The 22,456-nt window shown below is 42.9% G+C and overlaps 1 protein-coding gene across 1 annotated transcript in view; it reads right to left on the bottom strand.

Annotated features, from left to right (window-relative positions):
- The window catches only part of LOC117506608 (zinc finger protein GLI1-like), a 34,267-nt gene extending 19,617 nt beyond the window's left edge, over nt 1-14,650 (bottom strand). Inside the window, exons 1-4 of the mRNA XM_034166129.1 lie at nt 14,620-14,650; nt 3,961-4,187; nt 376-477; nt 91-289 (exon numbers count right to left, since the gene is read on the bottom strand). Coding sequence (XP_034022020.1) covers nt 91-289; nt 376-477; nt 3,961-4,099 — 440 coding nt within the window. The 5' untranslated portion in view covers nt 4,100-4,187; nt 14,620-14,650. The remainder of the gene's footprint in view (nt 1-90; nt 290-375; nt 478-3,960; nt 4,188-14,619) is intronic.
- Nucleotides 14,651-22,456: the final 7,806 nt, after the last annotated feature.

Below are 22,456 nucleotides of genomic sequence, written 5' to 3'. Positions count from 1 at the left end.
ATGCATGCAAAATAAACAACAAAACCTACTGATTTATTTCAAAGTTCCACAAACAGCACTTGAAATCACATTCATTTTTTAAAATCCCACCTCATGGCGCCCACAGAGAGATGCCCGTAAGAGCTGGCTGCGTTGGGATTGCACCGAGAGTTAACAAAGGCTATCAGGGAGTTGGGTGACGTCCGGATGACCGTCTGCAGGTCAACGCTTGCGTCAGACAGAGGGGAGATGGACAGCGCTCTCTTTTTACTCAGCTTCAGCATAGAGCGAGGCGTGGAGAACCTCGAGCCTGAACGACAACAGGAGGAGCTTTGAGTGAGGAGGTTCATTCAGTAGAAACCACGCGCGTCGTGGCATGCTGAGCTGTTTCCTTACCGTCACCGGAGCCAATCTGATCAGAAGCAGGCTGGACTTGACAGAAGCTGTGATGAGACGATATCATGTTGCTCTGGTTACAGTACGGTGCCGCACTCCCACCTGCCAAACATCAGGAACACTCAAACACGGAAACAGGTCTGACAGAAATTCCACAAAGCTGTGACGAGGGGCGATTGAGAAGTCTGGATTGAGAAGTGTGGTTCTCTATTTTTTTGCATTCTGAGAAACAAACATTTCTCAACGTTGCACCCAGTGAGTCAAAACTTCCCACATTCGAGAAATTGTTTCTCAGAATGCCAAAAATTTAGCACCACACCCTACTTTTTCTGGCTGAAGCTCAAAACCTCTTAATTGCGCCTCGCATGTTGTAAATATCCATTCGTGCCAAAGATTGGGATTTTTCTGTCAAATAAATATAATTAAAAGACAAACAATAATACTGAGAAAACAAACTACAGCTCTTTATAAAATAAATATAAAAATACATATAACACATACAATGGATAAATGATATGCCATAAATAACATCACCTTATCCATAATTGGTGCCATCCCCCCCCCATGTGGCCAGTAACTGCTAATACAAGAGTCATCAAGAGATGACATACCCCCTGGTCCCCACAAATCAGAAATACAAAGTGTCTGGGATCACACAAGTACACCCTTATGCAAAATATAAATGAAATTGGTCAACTGGTTCTTGCGATATCGCGCTACCAAGAGTGGCAATCACAATATCTTGAATATCTCGCTGTGCCCTTGAAATTGACCCCAGGCTGCCGATAATCGACTGGTGTGGGGGATCACCCAAGTAAACCTCTTATGCTAAATATGAATGAAATTGGCCAACTGGTTCTCGAGATATCATGCTAACAAGTGAAAATGAATGGAGGGATGGATGGACAGACAGACATGCTGATTGTTATATCGCCCCGTATTTCATACCTGGGGGATAAAAAAGTGATGGAATTGTGTACAAAATCTCAACTACACACCTTGTCCTGTGCACGTAACAAATTATGACTGGCTGAGCAAGGAAGTATGTGTTTCAGCACAAACAACAGCGGTGCCCCTGAAGTCAGTGAGCTTGAATTTGGAACTCAAATCAGTACACTGACATGGTGGTTATAAGACCTCATCAGACCTTAGGAAACGCAAATTTATACTCATAACTGTAGCAGATGCTGAGTTAGTTTTCGTGACATTTTTCAAGTCAAATGGATCCTAGTCAGTTTTGTATTTTCATGTTGTAAAACAAAACAAAAAACAGAATTTTCTTCTCCTTCCGGCTGCTTCCGTTAGGGGTCACCACAGCAGATCAATCGTTTCCATCTCACCCTGTCCTCTGTATCTTCCTCTGTCACACCAACCACCTGCACGTCCTCCCTCAGCACATCCATAAACCTCCTCTTTGGCCTCCTTCTTCTCCTCCTGCCTGGTGGCTCCATCCTCAGCATCCTTCTCACTATATACTCTGGATCCCTCCTCTGCACATGTCCAAACCATCTCAATCTCACTTCTCTGATTTTGTCTCCAACCATCCCACCTGAGCTGTCCCTACTACTGCAAACAAGAAAGGGCTCAGAGCTGAACCTTGGTGTAATCCCACCTCCACCCTGAAGGAATCTGTCGTTCCTACTGCACATCTCACCGCTGTCACTCTATCGTTGTACATGTCCTGAACTACCCTCACATACTTCTCTGCCACTCCAAACTTCCTCATACAATACCACAACTCTTGTCCCGGAACTCTGTCCTGAGCTTTCTCTAAATCCACAAACACACAATATAACTCCTTCTGGCCTTCTCTATACTTCTCCATCAGTACTCTCAGAGCAAACATTGCATCGTAGTGCTCTTTCTCTACATGAAACCATACTGCTGCTCACAGATCACCTGTTTTTCATGCTACAGGACAGTTCCATGCCTCCGCTGGAATGTCATCGGGACCAGCTGCCTTTCCACTCTTCATCCTCTTCATAGCAGCCCTCATTTCATCAATACTAAAATCTTGCACTTCCTGATTTACTTTTGCCAACATCATCCAGCCTTTTCTCTCTCTCTCTCTCTCTCTCTCTCTCTCTCTCTCTCTCTCTCTCTCTCTCTCTCTCTCTCTCTCACATTTTCTTCATTCATCAGCTCCTCAAAATATTCCCTCCATCTTCTCAACACACTCTCCTCACTTCTCAGCAGATTACCATCTGTATCTTTTACCACCCTAACCTGCTGCACATCCTTTCCAGCTAATGTCCTTTTGTCTGGCCAGTCGGTACAAGTCCTTTTCTCCTTCCTACCTCTTCAACTTCTTGTACAGTTCGCTGTATATCTATTCCTTAGCTTTGCCACTTCTCTTTTAGGCTTATGCCACATCTCCTTGTACTACTGTCTACTTTCTTTATCTCTCTTACTATCCCAGTTCTTTTTTGCCAACCTCTTTCTCCTTTTGCTTTCCTGGACATCTTCATTCTACCACCAAGTCTGCCTTCCTTCCACTGTCCAGATGTCACATGCAGTACCTTCCTAGCTGTCTCCCTCACCACATCTGCAGTACCTATCCAGTTGTCCAAAACTGCTTCCCCTCCATCCAGTGCCTGTCTCACCTGCTCACTGAATTTCACACAACAGTGTTCCTCCTTCAACTTTCACAATCTGATCAATTGTTGAGCTCTCACTCTCTTTTCTTCTTCACCTCTAAAGTCATCCTACAAACCACCATCCTGTGCTGTCTAGCTACACTCTCTCTTGCCACCACCTACAGTCACCAATTTCTTTTAGCTTGGATCTCATACAAAGAATGTAGTCTACCTGTGTGCACCTTCCTCCTCTCTTATGTGTCACCCTGAGCTCCTCCCCCTTAGTAGGTATTCACCACAGCCATTTCTATCTTTATTGCAAAATCATCCACCATCTGCCATTACACATTCCTGTCCTTGATGCCATATCTACCCATTACTTCCTCATCACCTCTGTTCCCTTTGCCAAAATGCCCATTGAACTCTGCTCTTATCACCACTCTTTCATCCTTGGGCACACTCTCCACCACCTCATGTAACACACTCCAGAAATATTCTTTCTCCTTTATCTTGCAACCTACCTGTGGGGCATATGCACTGATGATATTCATCATCACCACTTCAATTTCCAACTTGACACTCATCACCCTGTCAGACACTCGCTCAACCTCCAACACACTCTTTCTTTAAAATGACCCCAACACCATTTCTCTTCCTATCCTCACCATGATACAACAACCTGAACCTACCATGTATGCTCCTACTCTTCCCTTCCACTTGGTCTCTTGCACATACAACATGTCTACCTTTATCCTATCCATCATATCAGCCAGCGCTCTCCCTTTACCAATCATACTGCTAACATTCAAAGTCCTGACTCTAATGTTCACCCTTCTACTTGTAGTTTTCCTCTTCTCTCGCTGTCTGTGGACACATTCTCTTCCTCTACTTCTTGAAGCTAATAATGGTACATTTGAGAAATGCCAATCGAACATTTCCTCCAGCATCTTCACATCTAAATTAGCAGCAGCTGTGAGATTAAACTGATGTAAAAGATACTCTGACTCACCCTCTGTAGGCAGCCTGTGACCCATCATGCTGTGAGGAGGCAGAGCCTGAGGAGGCCTCATGCATTGATCCAAGCAGTGGCCAATCCCCTGTTCCGGCCCTGGTCCGTGACTCATGTTTGGAGTCATGGGGTTATACATAGACCGGCAGTCCTGGGTTGGGCCGTTAAGGTGCGGACCATGCAGCAAGGATACATCGCTGTATGGAGGCTGATCTGGTGGGGCGAGGCTGGACGTCAACAAAAGACAAAAGAACAAATCCTCATTTTAAAATAACTTACATGGAGTATGGTGCTGTAAACCCCAGCGATCTGTATAAAGTTCCTAATAACATACAAGGGAATTGATACATTTTGCAAGAGGACCACCGCAGCATGATGCCTGCACAGTGAAGTACAAACTGACATCAGCAAACTGCTAAAAAAAAAAAAAAGATGGTTTGGCTCATAACCTACTATTGGTACCAATACTGACAAACTTAGTTGTGCACTGAGGGAGTGGAAGCAGAGTCTCTTTGGATAGCCAAGAAGCACTGATGGTCATCCGACCAAACGGGAACATCCCACTAGACCGAAGATTCACTAGTCAGAAGGTTCAGGTCAATAAATGAATATATTTTGATGCCAAGTTTCAGTAGTCTGCACTACTAGCTGTATACTTACATGTGTTTTCGTTTCAGTTAAAAATACATTTCTTTCATCTGTGATTTGAAAGTAAATGTTACTTTTATAAAAAAAACAAACAAACAAAAAATAAATACGTTATTTTTGTTTTTAACTTTGGTAGTTATAAGATGCACAGTACAATGTAAATGTCACAATATTCCATAATTAAAACTTTGGCATTTAATTCAAATGGCAGTTATCCAACCTTCACGGGTGACTCTGTGAACTGAGATATCAATCAATCAATCAATCAATTTTTTTTATATAGCGCCAAATCACAACAAACAGTTGCCCCAAGGCGCTTTATATTGTAAGGCAAGGCCATACAATAATTATGTAAAACCCCAACGGTCAAACGACCCCCTGTGAGCAAGCACTTGGCTACAGTGGGAAGGAAAAACTCCCTTTTAACAGGAAGAAACCTCCAGCAGAACCAGGCTCAGGGAGGGGCAGTCTTCTGCTGGGACTGGTTGGGGCTGAGGGAGAGAACCAGGAAAAAGACATGCTGTGGAGGGGAGCAGAGATCGATCACTAATGATTAAATGCAGAGTGGTGCATACAGAGCAAAAAGAGAAAGAAACAGTGCATCATGGGAACCCCCCAGCAGTCTACGTCTATAGCAGCATAACTAAGGGATGGTTCAGGGTCACCTGATCCAGCCCTAACTATAAGCTTTAGCAAAAAGGAAAGTTTTAAGCCTAATCTTAAAAGTAGAGAGGGTGTCTGTCTCCCTGATCTGAATTGGGAGCTGGTTCCACAGGAGAGGAGCCTGAAAGCTGAAGGCTCTGCCTCCCATTCTACTCTTACAAACCCTAGGAACTACAAGTAAGCCTGCAGTCTGAGAGCGAAGCGCTCTATTGGGGTGATATGGTACTACGAGGTCCCTAAGATAAGATGGGACCTGATTATTCAAAACCTTATAAGTAAGAAGAAGAATTTTAAATTCTATTCTAGAATTAACAGGAAGCCAATGAAGAGAGGCCAATATGGGTGAGATATGCTGTCTCCTTCCAGTCCCCGTCAGTACTCTAGCTGCAGCATTTTGAATTAACTGAAGGCTTTTTAGGGAACTTTTAGGACAACCTGATAATAATGAATTACAATAGTCCAGCCTAGAGGAAATAAATGCATGAATTAGTTTTTCAGCATCACTCTGAGACAAGACCTTTCTAATTTTAGAGATATTGCGTAAATGCAAAAAAGCAGTCCTACATATTTGTTTAATATGCGCTTTGAATGACATATCCTGATCAAAAATGACTCCAAGATTTCTCACAGTATTACTAGAGGTCAGGGTAATGCCATCCAGAGTAAGGATCTGGTTAGACACCATGTTTCTAAGATTTGTGGGGCCAAGTACAATAACTTCAGTTTTATCTGAGTTTAAAAGCAGGAAATTAGAGGTCATCCATGTCTTTATGTCTGTAAGACAATCCTGCAGTTTAGCTAATTGGTGTGTGTCCTCTGGCTTCATGGATAGATAAAGCTGGGTATCATCTGCGTAACAATGAAAATTTAAGCAATACCGTCTAATAATACTGCCTAAGGGAAGCATATATAAAGTGAATAAAATTGGTCCTAGCACAGAACCTTGTGGAACTCCATAATTAACTTTAGTCTGTGAAGAAGATTCCCCATTTACATGAACAAATTGTAATCTATTAGACAAATATGATTCAAACCACCGCAGCGCAGTGCCTTTAATACCTATGGCATGCTCTAATCTCTGTAATAAAATTTTATGGTCAACAGTATCAAAAGCAGCACTGAGGTCTAACAGAACAAGCACAGAGATGAGTCCACTGTCCGAGGCCATAAGAAGATCATTTGTAACCTTCACTAATGCTGTTTCTGTACTATGATGAATTCTAAAACCTGACCGAAACTCTTCAAATAGACCATTCCTCTGCAGATGATCAGTTAGCTGTTTTACAACTACCTTTCAAGAATTTTTGAGAGAAAAGGAAGGTTGGAGATTGGCCTATAATTAGCTAAGATAGCTGGGACAAGTGATGGCTTTTTAAGTAATGGTTTAATTACTGCCACCTTAAAAGCCTGTGGTACATAGCCAACTAACAAAGATAGAATTGATCATATTTAAGATCGAAGCATTAAATAATGGTAGGGCTTCCTTGAGCAGCCTGGTAGGAATGGGGTCTAATAAACATGTTGATGGTTTGGATGAAGTAACTAATGAAAATAACTCAGACAGAACAATCGGAGAGAAAGAGTCTAACCAAATACCGGCATCACTGAAAGCAGCCAAAGATAACGATACGTCTTTGGGATGGTTATGAGTAATTTTTTCTCTAATAGTTAAAATTTTGTTAGCAAAGAAAGTCATGAAGTCATTACTAGTTAAAGTTAATGGAATACTCAGCTCAATAGAGCTCTGACTCTTTGTCAGCCTGGCTACAGTGCTGAAAAGAAACCTGGGGTTGTTCTTATTTTCTTCAATTAGTGATGAGTAGAAAGATGTCCTAGCTTTACGGAGGCTTTTTTATAGAGCAACAGACTCTTTTTCCAGGCTAAGTGAAGATCTTCTAAATTAGTGAGACGCCATTTCCTCTCCAACTTACGGGTTATCTGCTTTAAGCTACGAGTTTGTGAGTTATACCACGGAGTCAGACACTTCTGATTTAAAGCTCTCTTTTCAGAGGAGCTACAGCATCCAAAGTTGTCTTCAATGAGGATGTAAACTATTGACGAGATACTCTATCTCCCTTACAGAGTTTAGGTAGCTACTCTGCACTGTGTTGTTATATGGCATTAGAGAACATAAAGAAGGAATCATATCCTTAAACCTAGTTACAGCGCTTTCTGAAAGACTTCTAGTGTAATGAAACTTATTCCCTACTGCTGGGTAGTCCATCAGAGTAAATGTAAATGTTATTAAGAAATGATCAGACAGAAGGGAGTTTTCAGGGAATACTGTTAAGTCTTCTATTTCCATACCATAAGTCAGAACAAGATCTAAGATATGATTAAAGTGGTGGGTGGACTCATTTACTTTTTGAGCAAAGCCAATAGAGTCTAATAATAGATTAAATGCAGTGTTGAGGCTGTCATTCTCAGCATCTGTGTGGATGTTAAAATCGCCCACTATAATTATCTTATCTGAGCTAAGCACTAAGTCAGACAAAAGGTCTGAAAATTCACAGAGAAACTCACAGTAACGACCAGGTGGATGATAGATAATAACAAATAAAACTGTTTTTTGGGACTTCCAATTTGGATGGACAAGACTAAGAGACAAGCTTTCAAATGAATTAAAGCTCTGTCTGGGTTTTTGATTAATTAATAAGCTGGAATGGAAGATTGCTGCTAATCCTCTGCCCCGGCCCGTGCTACGAGCATTCTGACAGTTAGTGTGACTCGGGGGTGTTGACTCATTTAAACTAACAAATTCATCCTGCTGTAACCAGGTTTCTGTTAGGCAGAATAAATCAATATGTTGATCAATTATTATATCATTTACCAACAGGGACTTAGAAGAGAGAGACCTAATGTTTAATAGACCACATTTAACTGTTTTAGTCTGTGGTGCAGTTGAAGGTGCTATATTATTTTTTCTTTTTGAATTTTTATGCTTAAATAGATTTTTGCTGGTTATTGATAGTCTGGGAGCAGGCACCGTCTCTACGGGGATGGGGTAATGAGGGGATGGCAGGGGGAGAGAAGCTGCAGAGAGGTGTGTAAGACTACAACTCTGCTTCCTGGTCCCAACCCTGGATAGTCACGGTTTGGAGGATTTAAGAAAATTGGCCAGATTTCTAGAAATGAGAGCCGCTCCATCCAAAGTGGGATGGATGCCGTCTCTCCTAACAAGACCAGGTTTTCCCCAGAAGCTTTGCCAATTATCTATGAAGCCCACCTCATTTTTTGGACACCACTCAGACAGCCAGCAATTCAAGGAGAACATGCGGCTAAACATGTCACTCCCGGTCCGATTGGGGAGGGGCCCAGAGAAAACTACAGAGTCCGACATTGTTTTTGCAAAGTTACACACCGATTTAATGTTAATTTTAGTGACCTCCGATTGGCGTAACCGGGTGTCATTACTGCCGACGTGAATTACAACCTTACCAAATTTACGCTTAGCCTTAGCCAGCAGTTTCAAATTTCCTTCAATGTCGCCTGCTCTGGCCCCCGGAAGACAATTGACTATGGTTGCTGGTGTCGCTAACTTCACATTTCTCAAAACAGAGTCGCCAATAACCAGAGTTTGATCCTCGGCGGGTGTGTCGTCGAGTGGGGAAAAACGGTTAGAGATGTGAACGGGGTGGCGGTGTACACGGGGCTTCTGTTTAGGGCTACGCTTCCTCCTCACAGTCACCCAGTCAGCCTGCTTTCCCGGCTGCTCGGGATCTGCCAGGGGGGAACTAACGGCGGCTAAGCTACCTTGGTCCGCACCAACTACAGGGGCCTGGCTAACTGTAGAATTTTCCACGGTGCGGAGCCGAGTCTCCAATTCGCCCAGCCTGGCCTCCAAAGCTACGAATAAGCTACACTTATTACAAGTACCGTTACTGCTAAAGGAGGCCGAGGAATAACTAAACATTTCACACCCAGAGCAGAAAAGTGCGGGAGAGACAGGAGAAGCCGCCATGCTAAATCGGCTAAGAGCTAGTAGCTACGCTAAGCTAGCGGATTCCTAAAAACACGCAAAGTGAATAATGTGTAAATAATTTAGAGGTGATTCAGCAGAAGGAGTGCTTTAGTTAAGGCACGTAAAGATTACACTGGGAAACAAATCGTAATCTAGATAACTAGATCAATCTAACTGCGCAGATTAAACAGCTAACAGATACAGAAAAACACCGCTGTGCTCCGGAACAGGAAGTGATACAATACCGCAGTGAGAGCCAACCACCAGTAGAGTTATGTGATATTTGTCTTAATTTGGAGTAAATACACACACAGACTACTGAACCTTCAGACTAGTGAAACTTTGGACTACTGAACCTTCAAACTAGTGAACCTTCAGACTACTCAACCTTCAGACTAGTGAACCTTCAGACTACTCAACCTTCAGACTAGTGAAACTTCAGACTACCGAACATTCAGACTAGTGAACCTTCAGACTACTCAACCTTCAGACTAGTGAAACTTCAGACTACCGAACATTCAAACTAGTGAACCTTCAGACTACTCAACCTTTAGACTAGTGAAACTTCAGACTACCGAACCTTCAAACTAGTGAACCTTCAAACTAGTGAACCTTCAGACTACTCAACCTTCAGACTAGTGAACCCTTCCCTCACCAAATAGGAGCTTTAAATATCTAAGCTGTAAATGTCACAAGATCCAACAGGGACTTAAATGAAGAGAGAAAATCATACTTGGTATAAAGACCCTAGACTGTATATGTACTGGATGCCACCAATAGATTTCCTGCAGAGACATGGAGGAGCCATTTTGAAGCTCAAAAAATTGCTGGTCTGGTTGCCGCCATGTTCGCAGTGCTTGCTCTGCCTACGCTAAAGTTAATCCATAAAAGGGTAAAGAGGTGGAGTGCAGACGAGACCCTGTGTGACCTGGGCACGATGAATGAAGCCCGAACATACCCCCATCTCAGCATTACCAAGCTAACAGGCTAACCTCAGTTCCAGTGTTTTGCTAAAGCTTTTTTTGGAGAGTGGGTGGTGAATTTCTTAAAGGGTGGCTTGAGTGTGGTTATTAAAAATTATGACTGCCTTATTTGCACAGTCATCAACAGTTAACTGGACCTAATGTCATCAAGCTACAGATAGCTGCTCATGTTGTTAGCATACCAAATTAAATAACATGGACATTTTACTAGCTGGAAATACTGAAGCACAGATTTATTACACAATGCGTTAGGACAATTAACCACACAACAAGCCATATTATTACAGATATTTGCAATAAAATGCTCATAAAGGGCAGGCATGGCCCTCCACAACAACTAGTAGCCACGGCTAATGGTCTCTGTGCTACCAGAGCTTTGAGCTCGGCTCAATGTCTACACACTAGCTGTTATTCAAAGTGACTACACAATTAATTAGGCATAACATTATGGCTAAGGAGTTACCAAAACAAACAAACAAATGAACAAAACCCGCATACAGCTGTCAGAGAGGCTATGAAGACCAAATGTGTTTTTTTTTCTTTTTTGTACCAGGGTGCAAACATTTTTTTTTTTCTCCTCAAACATTGGACATTTAAACATGTGCTTCTAAGGAAACCTGCTCACTTTTGGGGGCAGCCTCAAGTGGATATTCAAAGACTTGCACCTTCTTCTTTTAGGTATGTCTCACTTTTGACAGCTGGAGGCTGGGGCTTGATGAAGACCCTGTAACTGCCATTTAAAGTATAAATCTGAAAGGGACACTCAGAGTATAACACTTGTCCTTGCTTGTTTGACACAGATTCATGCAAATTTAACTTTTTGTGATTCAGTGATACCATATTATATGGTTCTTTGTGGCCTTGACATTTGATCATTTCTGTACAAAATGCATACTTGATCCTTCAGTAACATATGAAATCGTGTTTAATCCACATTGACTCTAAACTGTTAGAGTTAACCAGACCGTGACATTTTAAGACCACCAAGGTCAAAGGTTGTGTGGTGAAAATAAAACTGATATATGATTTGTGGTTAATTGTACACAAACAAAGGAGTACCATAACCAGTTTCTCGAAGGAGACATTCTAAATATTCTCTCTATATAAACTTTGGACCAAAACATTGACCTTTGCCTGTGACTTTGACTTTTAACCTTTTTTTTTTTTTTAACTCAGATCACTTTGTCTCAAGCTCTCCTTTAAACATATGGCCAAGTGTAGTCCAAATCGGATTAAAACTCTAGACGGACACACACGACTGAAAACAACCTCCACGTTAAAAACCCAAATCCACCCAAATCATCGGCACTGCACTATGTTGTGACATCCACCTTTCACCGCCAGATGGCATGTAGTTCTTATGATGCACACTGTGACCAACACGTCTGGCTCATTGGAACTTTCCAGACTTGAATTGCAACTTATTTTCTGAGCTTTTCTCCATCTCATTTGCTGTTTCATCGTCTTTCTCTTCTGTTCTTTTCCCGCGTTCCCTCTCTTTGTTGAGGGTCGGCCTTCATCTGTCCACCTTCTAAATCTTCCTTTCACTTCTTTCATTCTTTCACAACGTGTATTCCACGCAGGAACTTAATCTGTCCACTCTAATCCACTGAATTTACCTCCCTCCCATTCTCACCCATCTCTCCCTCGCTCTGTTTCTCTTCTGCCATTCATTCCGCCTGTTGTACTTCAGTTTTTCTCTCTCTCTCAACTCCCCCTCTATCCGTTCTATCTCTGTCTCCTCTCCTGTTCTCCTCTCTGCTTCTGTCCCTCTTTTTTTCTCTCACCCTGGGTAACCTGAGCGGGGTGAGGCGCAGTCATGCAGAGCACAGCGGGGCCTGGTCAGCCTGTAATTAGCAGCTGTCAGGGAGCGAGAGAGAGAGAGAGAGAGAGAGGCCGAGTCCACCCGCAACCTGGGTGGCACGAAGAAGGGAGGGATGACGGGGTGAAGGCGGAAGAGAGGAGCCGAGCCAGCACTGTCCACAATAAAACACACCAAGACCCGCACTTCTGCACCCGGGCCATACCTGCGACGGTTAAACGGGAAACATTTGTGAGCCTCAAATTTGGATAAAATCTTAGTTTTCTCATCACTGTTGTGACCAAGCTGACGGCAAAAAGTACATGCGGCAAGACAAGCGCACAGAATGAAAGTTTTCTCTGACTTACGGGTGCTTGTGAGCACTTTCTGCTCAAACAACATACAGAAATTAAGGTTTATTCCTGTTGTACCCACATGACAACTTTTTCAAATTTCAAGAACGTTATTCGATTTTAAATTGTTTCATTTCATGTTGTACAATGGCAAAGTCATACATTTTTCACATGATTATTTTCAAGAATACAACAGCGTATTACTTCGAGTTACAGAAAGATGTAGAATTACTGACCCAAATGAAAAAAATATATATACAGAATTTGGTACAGTTGTTCCTGTTTTGTATAAAGGGGACAAACCTGATTTAAAAGACCTCTTCTGTGTCACCAGTTGCTGTTTTCTGTTTGACACAGCTGTTTGTCCTTACCTATGGCCACCATCATGGCATATACGTTTTTTCATGTAAGAGAAACCTTATCTGTAACAAAAGCTGATTAGTAAAGTAAAGTTAATAGTAAAGTTAATTTTAGTTGAGTGATTAAATTAAACTTATTTCTACAGTGCCAAATTATGATAGAAGTCATCTCAAGGTGCTATACACGAGCAAGTCTTGACCTTACACAACCCATACAAACTGAGGACAGTGGTAAAGAAAAAAATCCCTCAGCATTTTCTGATTCTCAGAAGAAAACCTCAAGGAGACCAGGCTCAGAGCGGTGGCCATCTGCAACAGCCGTACTAACAAAATAGAGCAAAAGCACAACACAGAATTGTCAGAACATGCAGTGACATAGGTAAATGTGGTAGGTACGCAACTGTGTTCCATCAGGATGTGGAAATTGGGTACCAATAAAATACTATATTAGGAAGTAGACACTGGTCCTGAGGTCCATGTGGCTAATGCTTATCCACAGATATAGAGAGTTCTGGAACCCTGAAGGTGAAAGTTTGATCCTTCTTGGATGGGAAGCCAGTGCATCGCACGTTACTCCCTCTGCAGAAGGCTGGTACTCATTTACAGCTGGGTGGACTGAGGTGATACAGGCAAAGTGTCTAGTCACACACTATAGGTAGCCTGAGCACACCACTGGATTCAAACCTTACTTAAATTCTGATGCCACAGAGCCACCTGCTCTGCTCTGCTCTGATTTTTCCCAGCTTGACCGGAAAAATCACTAAGAGCCCTTGGGCAAGGTCCTAATCCCCTAGTTGCTCTTGGTGTGTAGGTGTAGTGAGCACCATGTATGCAGCACCCTAACATCGGAGAGGAATGTGAGCATTATTGTAAAGCGCTTGAGCATATGATGCAGATGGAAAAGCGCTATATAAAACGTAGACCATTTACCATTTGAAGTACTTTAAAATTTAAGAAGTGATATCACTGGGAAGTCAGGAACCCATTTTGTTGTGGAAAAGGTAAGCTTTCATTATATAACGTATACTACAATTGTATTGAGAAATATCAATTAAAAACTATCGCAAATGCTACTTGGAGGGTACGTGAACCATCTTTCAGCTGCTCTGGTTATAAAGAGTTCAAGGTTACCCATTGTTCTCTCATCTACAGTATTTTACTGCCCTGTCGATTTTGCTCTTTCAACAGCTAACACTAGGTATTTGCACAACATTTAAACTAAATTAATTGACAAACAAAATGCACATCTGGGTAGATAGGCTAAGACTCAAACGGTTATTTAGAATGGTTAATTCAACTGCCAGAAGCGCTCTGGAAATATCAAAGCCATCTGCATCCCTGCCAACATTGAATTTGCTAATATGGGACACCCACACGTGGCCACGAGAAACAAGGGCGCGAACCCTAACTAGGGGTCCAGGGCGTGCCTGGACCCACACAACTGCGGGACTAATGGGCGTCCTGCACACACTCATGCGGGTCACAGGACACACGGGTAAATACCGGACTCTTCCGCCCAATGCGGGTCAGTTGGCAGCGCTGCATCTGACGTACATATTGCCGATAAGGACAAGGTCATGTGGCTGGTGGGGATGTGACCTTCTACATTTATCCAGGAACCTAGCCCTTTAATGAAGTTTAGGACGGGATGATATACGGTGGCATAAAAAGTCCGGATCTCCCCATTTGCTCTGCAAAGAAGTTAAATGCCACTTTATCCACACATGGCAAAATGTTATGTTTTAGTAATGTGGATGTGCTTTTGGCAGTTTTGAAAACAGCATCACATGTGTTCTACATATGTAGCATTTTCTTGATGGCAGAATTTAAGTAATAAAGAATTGATGAATTTTGAAGGATCTCATGTGTGTGTTCTGCTGCAGACTCTTACCCTCTGGAGGGGTGACTGGGCGAGGTGTCATAGTGGTACAGCCCTGATGTGGCTGCATGTCCACTGGCATTGGAGCTCCGGGATTTTGTGCTCCTTACAGCCTGGACCTGACGCACAAAGACAAGGCCGTGGTGAGAGACGAAAACCAAACAAACAACAGAGCCAAACCATGTTACACAGAAAAAGAAATATACTAAAACACTGTGCAGGGAAGAAAGAAACATGTAGGATGTTAATAACAGACCAAACCAAAAAGGGTTAGGGATAAAATAAGCTCTCTTGAAAAGCGTGAGCACTAAACATTAACGTGGAAAGTACGTCTTTTATTTATGTGACGTTAAGGTTTATTGTTTGCAGTGGTATTTCTACTTTCAAGTTTCATATTACTATAGTCAAATGTTACTGAATCTGCTGCCTTGTTAATAAATATCCCATCTACCTGGTTGTCAAACCTTCTTTTACTTGTGGTGAATAAAGTCCACATAAGATGATGTTGCCCTGGTTACCAAGCAAGATAGTATGCTTCACAGTTAATCAACACCAACATTGTATTCATTTAACTTTATCTTTTGAATTTGTATGAATATTACATCTACAGTGGACAATGACCTTCCTTGCCAAGAGAAAGGATATTCCAAGTGCCCACCCCCATGAGCTGTCTTCAGGGTGGACCTGGGCATCACCCTGGAGTGCTCAATGCTTCAGCAATGTGCTAGTCACAGACCTCCAAAAGCAAGACCCTAGGTGCTGGCATATGGTTTTACCTTTTCTAACTCCTTCGTAGCACATACTGCAGAGTTACTCTCACGGACTACAGGAACAGGCGTTCTACTTTTCTATCTCAAGGTTTTTCAAGCTGAAGAACCAGAATATCTGGGTTTGAGATGGTCTTAGATCAAGACTAAGTTCCAGGCTGTCAGTGCCTTCTTGGATTCAGCCATCAATTATATAGTTGTGAGACTTGGATGCTAACTAGTGACTTAAGGCCACAACTACATGTCTTTGGTCTCTTCAGAGGATCCTTGGGTACTGCTGGAATGACTATGTCATATGAATAATTACTGTATTTTCCAGAGTACAGTATAAGTCACACCTTTTTCTGCATGTCTTTTTAACACAGCATTTCCCTGAGGGCGAGTTCAACAGTAGACAAGAACTCAGTGTAGCACATGTGCACACCATAGCCTGTGCTGTTACTTAAGATAAGGACTCTTAAATTTCAAAATAAGAAGATGGACACATAAACTTTCCAGACTTGAATTGGGCAACATATTCATATTATTTGATGCAGCTCATCATGTGGACATGAACTGCTGGCCCACAGCAAAATGGAGAAATGAACAGCAGATTTTTGCAGGAAGCTATCAATGTGCGGCTGTGAATGGAATTCTTTGCACAGTGCCTGTGTTTTTAAAATTTAAACTGTTTTAAACTTATATATTGATATGATCAAGCTGAGTGTTTAACTGCTTGTATTTTATTTATTTTAATGATCACTTGATATTGTTAACTTGTTTATTGCTGCTGCCAGTGGTGGCTGGCCCATAGGGGCGCTCAGGCGCTGCCCTCCTAGATGTGGAGGGGAAAAGTCATAATATATATATTTAAAAGTATTATCAATGTCAGTTTTACCTTATAGTATGTGCCTACATGTAATATGAATGATTAAAACAACACTTCCTCCAACTGACTCTCATTCAACAGTGCATTTCCGCCGACAGAAGCAGAGAACGTATCATTCCTCATCTTGGGCGATCATTCAAGTGCCCTTGAAGTGCAGCGAAATAACCAATTGTATGTAGTTGCTAGGGAAATTAATAATATGTGGCAAATCAACACTGCCAAAATTAATGGCTTGGGGCGCCGGAATTTTAGCCCTTGCTACAAAAATGCGGGAATGTTAGATTGCTACAGTCAGTGATATACGTGACGCTGCAGCTGCTGCTGTCAGTCAGTCAGTCAGGCAGGAAGAGATGATGGTGACGACGACGTTTGGGTTATATTTATTTATTTTTATTTTGTCTCAGTGTGTTTTGCTGGAGTAAGTTGAAGAACTCTTCGGAGGTTTAAAACGGGACAAAACTAATCAAATCAATGACACCAAAGTTTCGCGGGGATCCTTTTGGAGGCGCATGGAGGTGCGCACATCGGATCTTTCTCGTGGTTTAATGACAATTGCACATCCCGGTTGGAGGAGAGTCGTTTGTCTGACTCGTGATAAACCGTGTCAGGCTTCATTCACACTGTCAGCGCGCACACGTCACGGAGGCTGCTGATCTGCGCTCTTTACAGCAGGGTGGAAAGGAGCGCATCCACCTCTGCCAGCTGCGGACTGACTCCTCTGGATCCACTTCAGCTCAGGTGAGCTGACGAGCTGCTCGGATTTATTCCCGAATGTTGCTCCTGGTGTGGAAACGAGGATGAAAATTTAAGATAAAACGAATGAGTGATGTTTTTTTTTTGTTTGTTGTTGTTGTAGGGGGTCAAAGCTGTGATCTTTTTTGGGACAGCAGACCAGTTATAATGATAATAGGGGAGGACGGGGCTGTTTGTAACGGTGTTCAAAGCTGCAGCCATGCTGGTATTTTGATTTCACTTTACACGTTATGAGGATCAGTTCACAGAAGTGAAATATTCTTTGGAGTATTCCACACTCTAAAACAAATTATTTGCTCAGTTTAAAAACAAAACAAAACCCTAAAATAGCAATTTGCATGTTTTTTAAAGAAATTCTAACTCAGCCACTGAGTACACACAAGACATTTATAGTAAGACAAACCCAGGTTTAGCAATGCATTTAATTAAGTGTTTTTTTATACTTAATTTGCTTTGTCCTCTACACTGTTAATTAATTTTAACCAATTTAATTTAAAGGTTTTGGTGTTATTAGTTAGTCAAGTTATTTAAGTTTTTCTAGCTTCTTTAGTTTGCCTCCATTCCACTCAGTAATGTTCATGCAAAATATTACCTTAATTTTCTCTCGCTCTTTCTCTCTCTCACACACGAACTTTCTCTCTCTCTCTCTCTCTCTCTCGGAAGGTGGTGTGAACATTGTCGTATGTACATAATGTTCTTTTGTCAATTGAAGAATTTTTCCATATTTTGAAAGAGTGTAAATTTGGTGATATTTTCTATTTTGTTAAGGTCGGTTGTCATTGTGAACCCCAGGATCTGTTTGTCTGAAGATAATGTCAGTTCAGTACAGTTTGGTGTACTATGTGTGTAATTGGTGTCAAATGGTGAAATGTTCTTTGCTGAAGAACTTGAGTGTTGTATTTGATACTGTTCCTTTCCAAAGTAGAAATGGGGCCTAATATAGCTGTAAATGGTTAACTTTATCTGTAAAACTGCTGATTTTGAGAAGGACATGAAATGATTATTGTGGAATTGTAGTAATTTTCCGACTGTTCACTTGAATGCCTGTACTGGACAAGGCAAGGGAATCTATTGCACAGCAGCCCCACCAAGACCGTTTTTCACCAGAAGCCACTGGCTGCTGCCTTTCTTGGCCAGGTCACCCTGTAAAAGAGGTTTAAATCTCAGTAGGCTTTTATCTGGTTAAATAAAGGTTATAATGTGGTGTGTACTAGGAAAATGTCAAATCCTAAAAATAAACACGATGGAGAAATAAAAGTTGATTGACAACATAATGGATGTTATTTGACACAAGAAAAATCATCAGCTGGACATGAGGTTAGCCACAGGGGTTGGAAACACTCCAATAAAATGTGAGTCCATTTGATTTTTTCGATCAGCTCTTTAATTTGGGGGTTTTGTGCATTGTTGTAGTCTACCTTTATTTTTTAAGCAATTTTTTCTTTTATTATCGTTTATTTTGTTTTGTGCTTTTGTCATTCATTGTTATTGTTATTAACAAACAACGCGACTTTTCAGAATATAAGTCGCACTGGAGTATAAGTTGCAGGACTTCCCAAACTCACTTAAAAAACAAACACATGACTTATACTCCAGAAAACATGGTACTTAGGGAGACTAAAATGAGGAAGTATGGCCTGCATAGTGTGAAACAACATGTATGGCATTTTGCAGATGTGGCAGATTTCTCAGGGTACGCATAACCTATATCTACAAAGAAAACTGAAACTGTGATCAATGTTTACCCAGAGGAAAGGTCATTTATGTGTGTAGGTAATGAGACTCTTGGGTTGCCACCATGACTAAGTGCAGCCCAATCTCACACTTTTGTTTGTTTAATCACATTTAGTCACGTGGATTTTTTTAAAACTATTTTTTAACCCTACCCCCTTCTCCTAACCCTAACCCCTACAGACCCCCCGTGTCACCCCGCATTTCGTAATATTGTCACAAAAGGAATTCATGACACAGTCACAAAAATATGGTGCATTTCGTGAAGATATCACGAACTAATAAATTAATTCGCTTTTCGTGATCCCATTACGAGCTGCTGTGAGATTGGGTTGCTAAGTGCCAGATGGAACCCTGGTCGCCATATTTATCAGCTAAATTGGAGCAAAACTCTTACCACGCTAACCACTACACATGCTGAGCAGTTTGGCAGTTGGAATATGTGTATAAATGAGATTGCTGTCATGAATTCTGCTGCCACCAGACGTAACTAAAAAGGTTACACAAACTTTGTGGAGGGAACGTGTCATGTATATTTGCACAGATTAAAAAAACGTGACAAAAACAACACACAAAATCTCTTCCTTTTTTTCTTTTACTTTAAATGTCAAAAAGCTGAAGAAAGTCAAATAGCAAAGGGATTCCAGCAACAAAACGGAGTGGAACAGAGCCTGCTTTTGTATGAAACGTGTATTAAGACTGTGCCTGTCAGCGAGGGTGCATGTTATGGTAATACGAGCTGAGGGATCATGGGAACAACCACCTGCTCATTACATCGACCACATCAGTGCAGGTACTAATAGTCACAAGTGTGGCTTCGTACATGCTAGAGGTAATTACTAAATTATACAAACCAACAAAATTACACATATAATCCATGTTTAACTACACTACAGAGACTACAGTTGCAGCTGGGTTTGTTTGATGGCTGTTTTTTTAGGTCTACTCAAAATTAATATACTGGATTTCAAAACTGTATGGTATTACTCAAGTACATTTTCCTAGACACGCAATGTGTGCCATTAAAAATAAATGGGTGCAAAAATTATTTTACTGTTGCATGAGCAATACTGAGCAGTATTTATTCTAAGGGCCCCTCTAAGCACACCTAAAAAAATGGCTCTTTGGATGAACTCAATTCAATTATGTGCAGGATTTCCATCTAATAAATATATGCAGCCCCAACTCAAATAAAACACATCCATGCAAGATAATGTCATTTAATTTCGTTGGGACTACATATATTTATTAGGTGGAATCCAATCTAATGAGTCACTTTTTGACACAAACAAATGACTAATTGGATGAACTCAATTCAATTATAGGCAGGATTTTCATCTAATAAATATATGTAGTCCCAACTAAACTAAATTAAATTATCTTGCATGGATGCACTTTATTTGAGTTGGGGCTACATATATTTATTGGATGGAAATCCTGCTCAGAATTGAATGGAGTTCATCCAATGCATCAGTTTTTGAGTGCATGCTTTGGAGAGTGAAACTGTACGCCTGTTTTTATTTATTGGTTTGCACTTCAGTAAAAAAAACAAAACAATGATCATCATACGATAATTTCAGCCATGCTTCTTTCAACGTGCTTTGATTTCTGCCAAAGCTATTAGATGGATGAAGGTGAACCTGTGAAGGGTTTGTTTCAACAAACGTCAAGGTCATTGGGGTCAAAGGTAAAACTTTAGATTCCCCCCGCCCGACTACAATGTACACCAAACTTGGCATACATTTTTAGGTCATCCGGGAACCAACCCGTTCTGTGGTGTCATGCATGTGGCACCAGTGCATACTCTCAGTCTTGACTTGGCTCTGGAATTACCCAGGTGAGATTAAATTTACCAAATGTGAAGCTACTCTCACACAGAAGGCGTGTGCGTGGTGTGTTAGTGGACACCACTGCCATGCTGTAATCGCCTTGCACATGCCTAAGCTCACTGCAAATACTGGCAACTGTGTTGGGAAGGTGTCGTGACACGGACCACAACAGGGGGCGTTAATGAACGGACAATGGATAAGCCAAAGAGTAACAATTTAATGTTGTGAAGCGCAACGAAGTACAGACAATAACAATATTGCGGAATGTCAATCATACACAAGGTGACGTGTGGCAGGCTCGAAGACAGAAGACGTCCGGAGATAGAAGAGCCGGACGGCTTCCACCACCAACGGATCTGAAGAACACCGGAGCCGCCAAGCCCTGCGCCCCAGGTGGCCACTGTCTTCAGCAGTCAGACCCGGTACTGCTGGCAGAGAACAGAAACAGTTTTGATGAGTGTGAGTACGCACACTCAGTAATCCCACAGTCTGTGTTCTGTAAGGGAGGGAGCACTTCCACCTCCAGTCACACACTCGTGCAGCTCCTGTCTAACCACTTATCTGGTTGGGGTGTGAAGCGAAGCCGTCGCTGATCACACCAAACGCCAATCCCACAGATAAGGCAACACCCACAGGAAAACGGCTGCAAAGAAGAGAAAATTACCTGTAATGTAGCTGATTTCTCGGCGGGGAGGTGGAGTTGCAGTCCGGCTTTTATAGAGGTTGACGTAGATGAGTGACAGCTGGTGGTGATGATGTGACAGCTGTCACTCCACTGGTTTCAGCGCCCTCTCGTGCTTGAAGCCCGCACTCCAAGCAGGGCGCCATCTGGTGGTGGTGGGCCAGCAGTACCTCCTCTTCAGCGGCCCACACAACAGGACCCCCCCCCCCTCAACGGGCGCCTCCTGGCGCCCGACCAGGTTTGTCCGGGTGCCGGGCGTAGAAGTCGGCCAGGAGGGCCGGGTCCAGGATGAAGCTCCTTTTCACCCAGGAGCGTTCCTCGGGGCCATACCCCTCCCAGTCCACCAGATACTGAAACCCTGACCCTTACGACGGACGTCCAGGAGCCGACGCACGGTCCATGCCGGCTCCCCGTCGATGATCCGGGCAGGAGGCGGTGCAGGTCCAGGGGTGCAGAGTGGTGAGGTGTGGTAGGGCTTAAGCCGTGACACATGAAAGACAGGATGGATCCGCAGTGAAGCTACAGCTGCCAGCTTCACTGCGGCCGGGCTGAGGAACTTTGATGATGGGAAACGGTCCAATATACCTGTCCTTGAGTTTCTGCGAGTCCACTTGAAGTGGGATGTCCTTTGTAGACAACCACACCTCCTGCCCGGGCTGGTATGCAGGGGCCGGGGAACGCCGGCGGTCTGCATGGGCCTTGGCCCTTGTCCGGGCCTTCAACAGGGCAGAATGGGCGGCCCGCCACACCCGGCGGCACCTCCTGAGGTGGGCCTGGACCGAGGGCACACCGACCTCTCCCTCCACAAGTGGAAACAATGGGGGCTGGTACCCCAAACACACCTCAAACGGGGAGAGGCCAGTGGCTGACGACACTTGGCTGTTGTGGGCGTACTCGATCCAGGCCAGATGGGTGCTCCAGGCCATCGGGTGCGCGGAGGTAATGCAACGGAGGGCCTGCTCCAGCTCCTGGTTGGCCCACTCTGCCTGTCCGTTAGTCTGAGGGTGATACCTGGACGAGAGACTCATGGTGGCCCCCAGTTCCCTGCAGAAACTCCTCCAGACCTGAGAGGAGAACTGAGGGCCACGGTCTGAGACGATGTCCGCTGGTATCCCATGCGACGCACGACGTGGTGGACCAGGAGGTCTGCTGTCTCCTGGGCCATAGGGAGCTTCGGGAGGGCCACGAAGTGGGCCACCCTGGAGAACCGGTCCACTAT

This window comes from Thalassophryne amazonica, chromosome 3 (genome assembly GCF_902500255.1).
Source record: "Thalassophryne amazonica chromosome 3, fThaAma1.1, whole genome shotgun sequence".
NCBI lineage: Eukaryota > Metazoa > Chordata > Actinopteri > Batrachoidiformes > Batrachoididae > Thalassophryne > Thalassophryne amazonica.
This window is presented reverse-complemented; position numbering and strand designations above follow the sequence as displayed.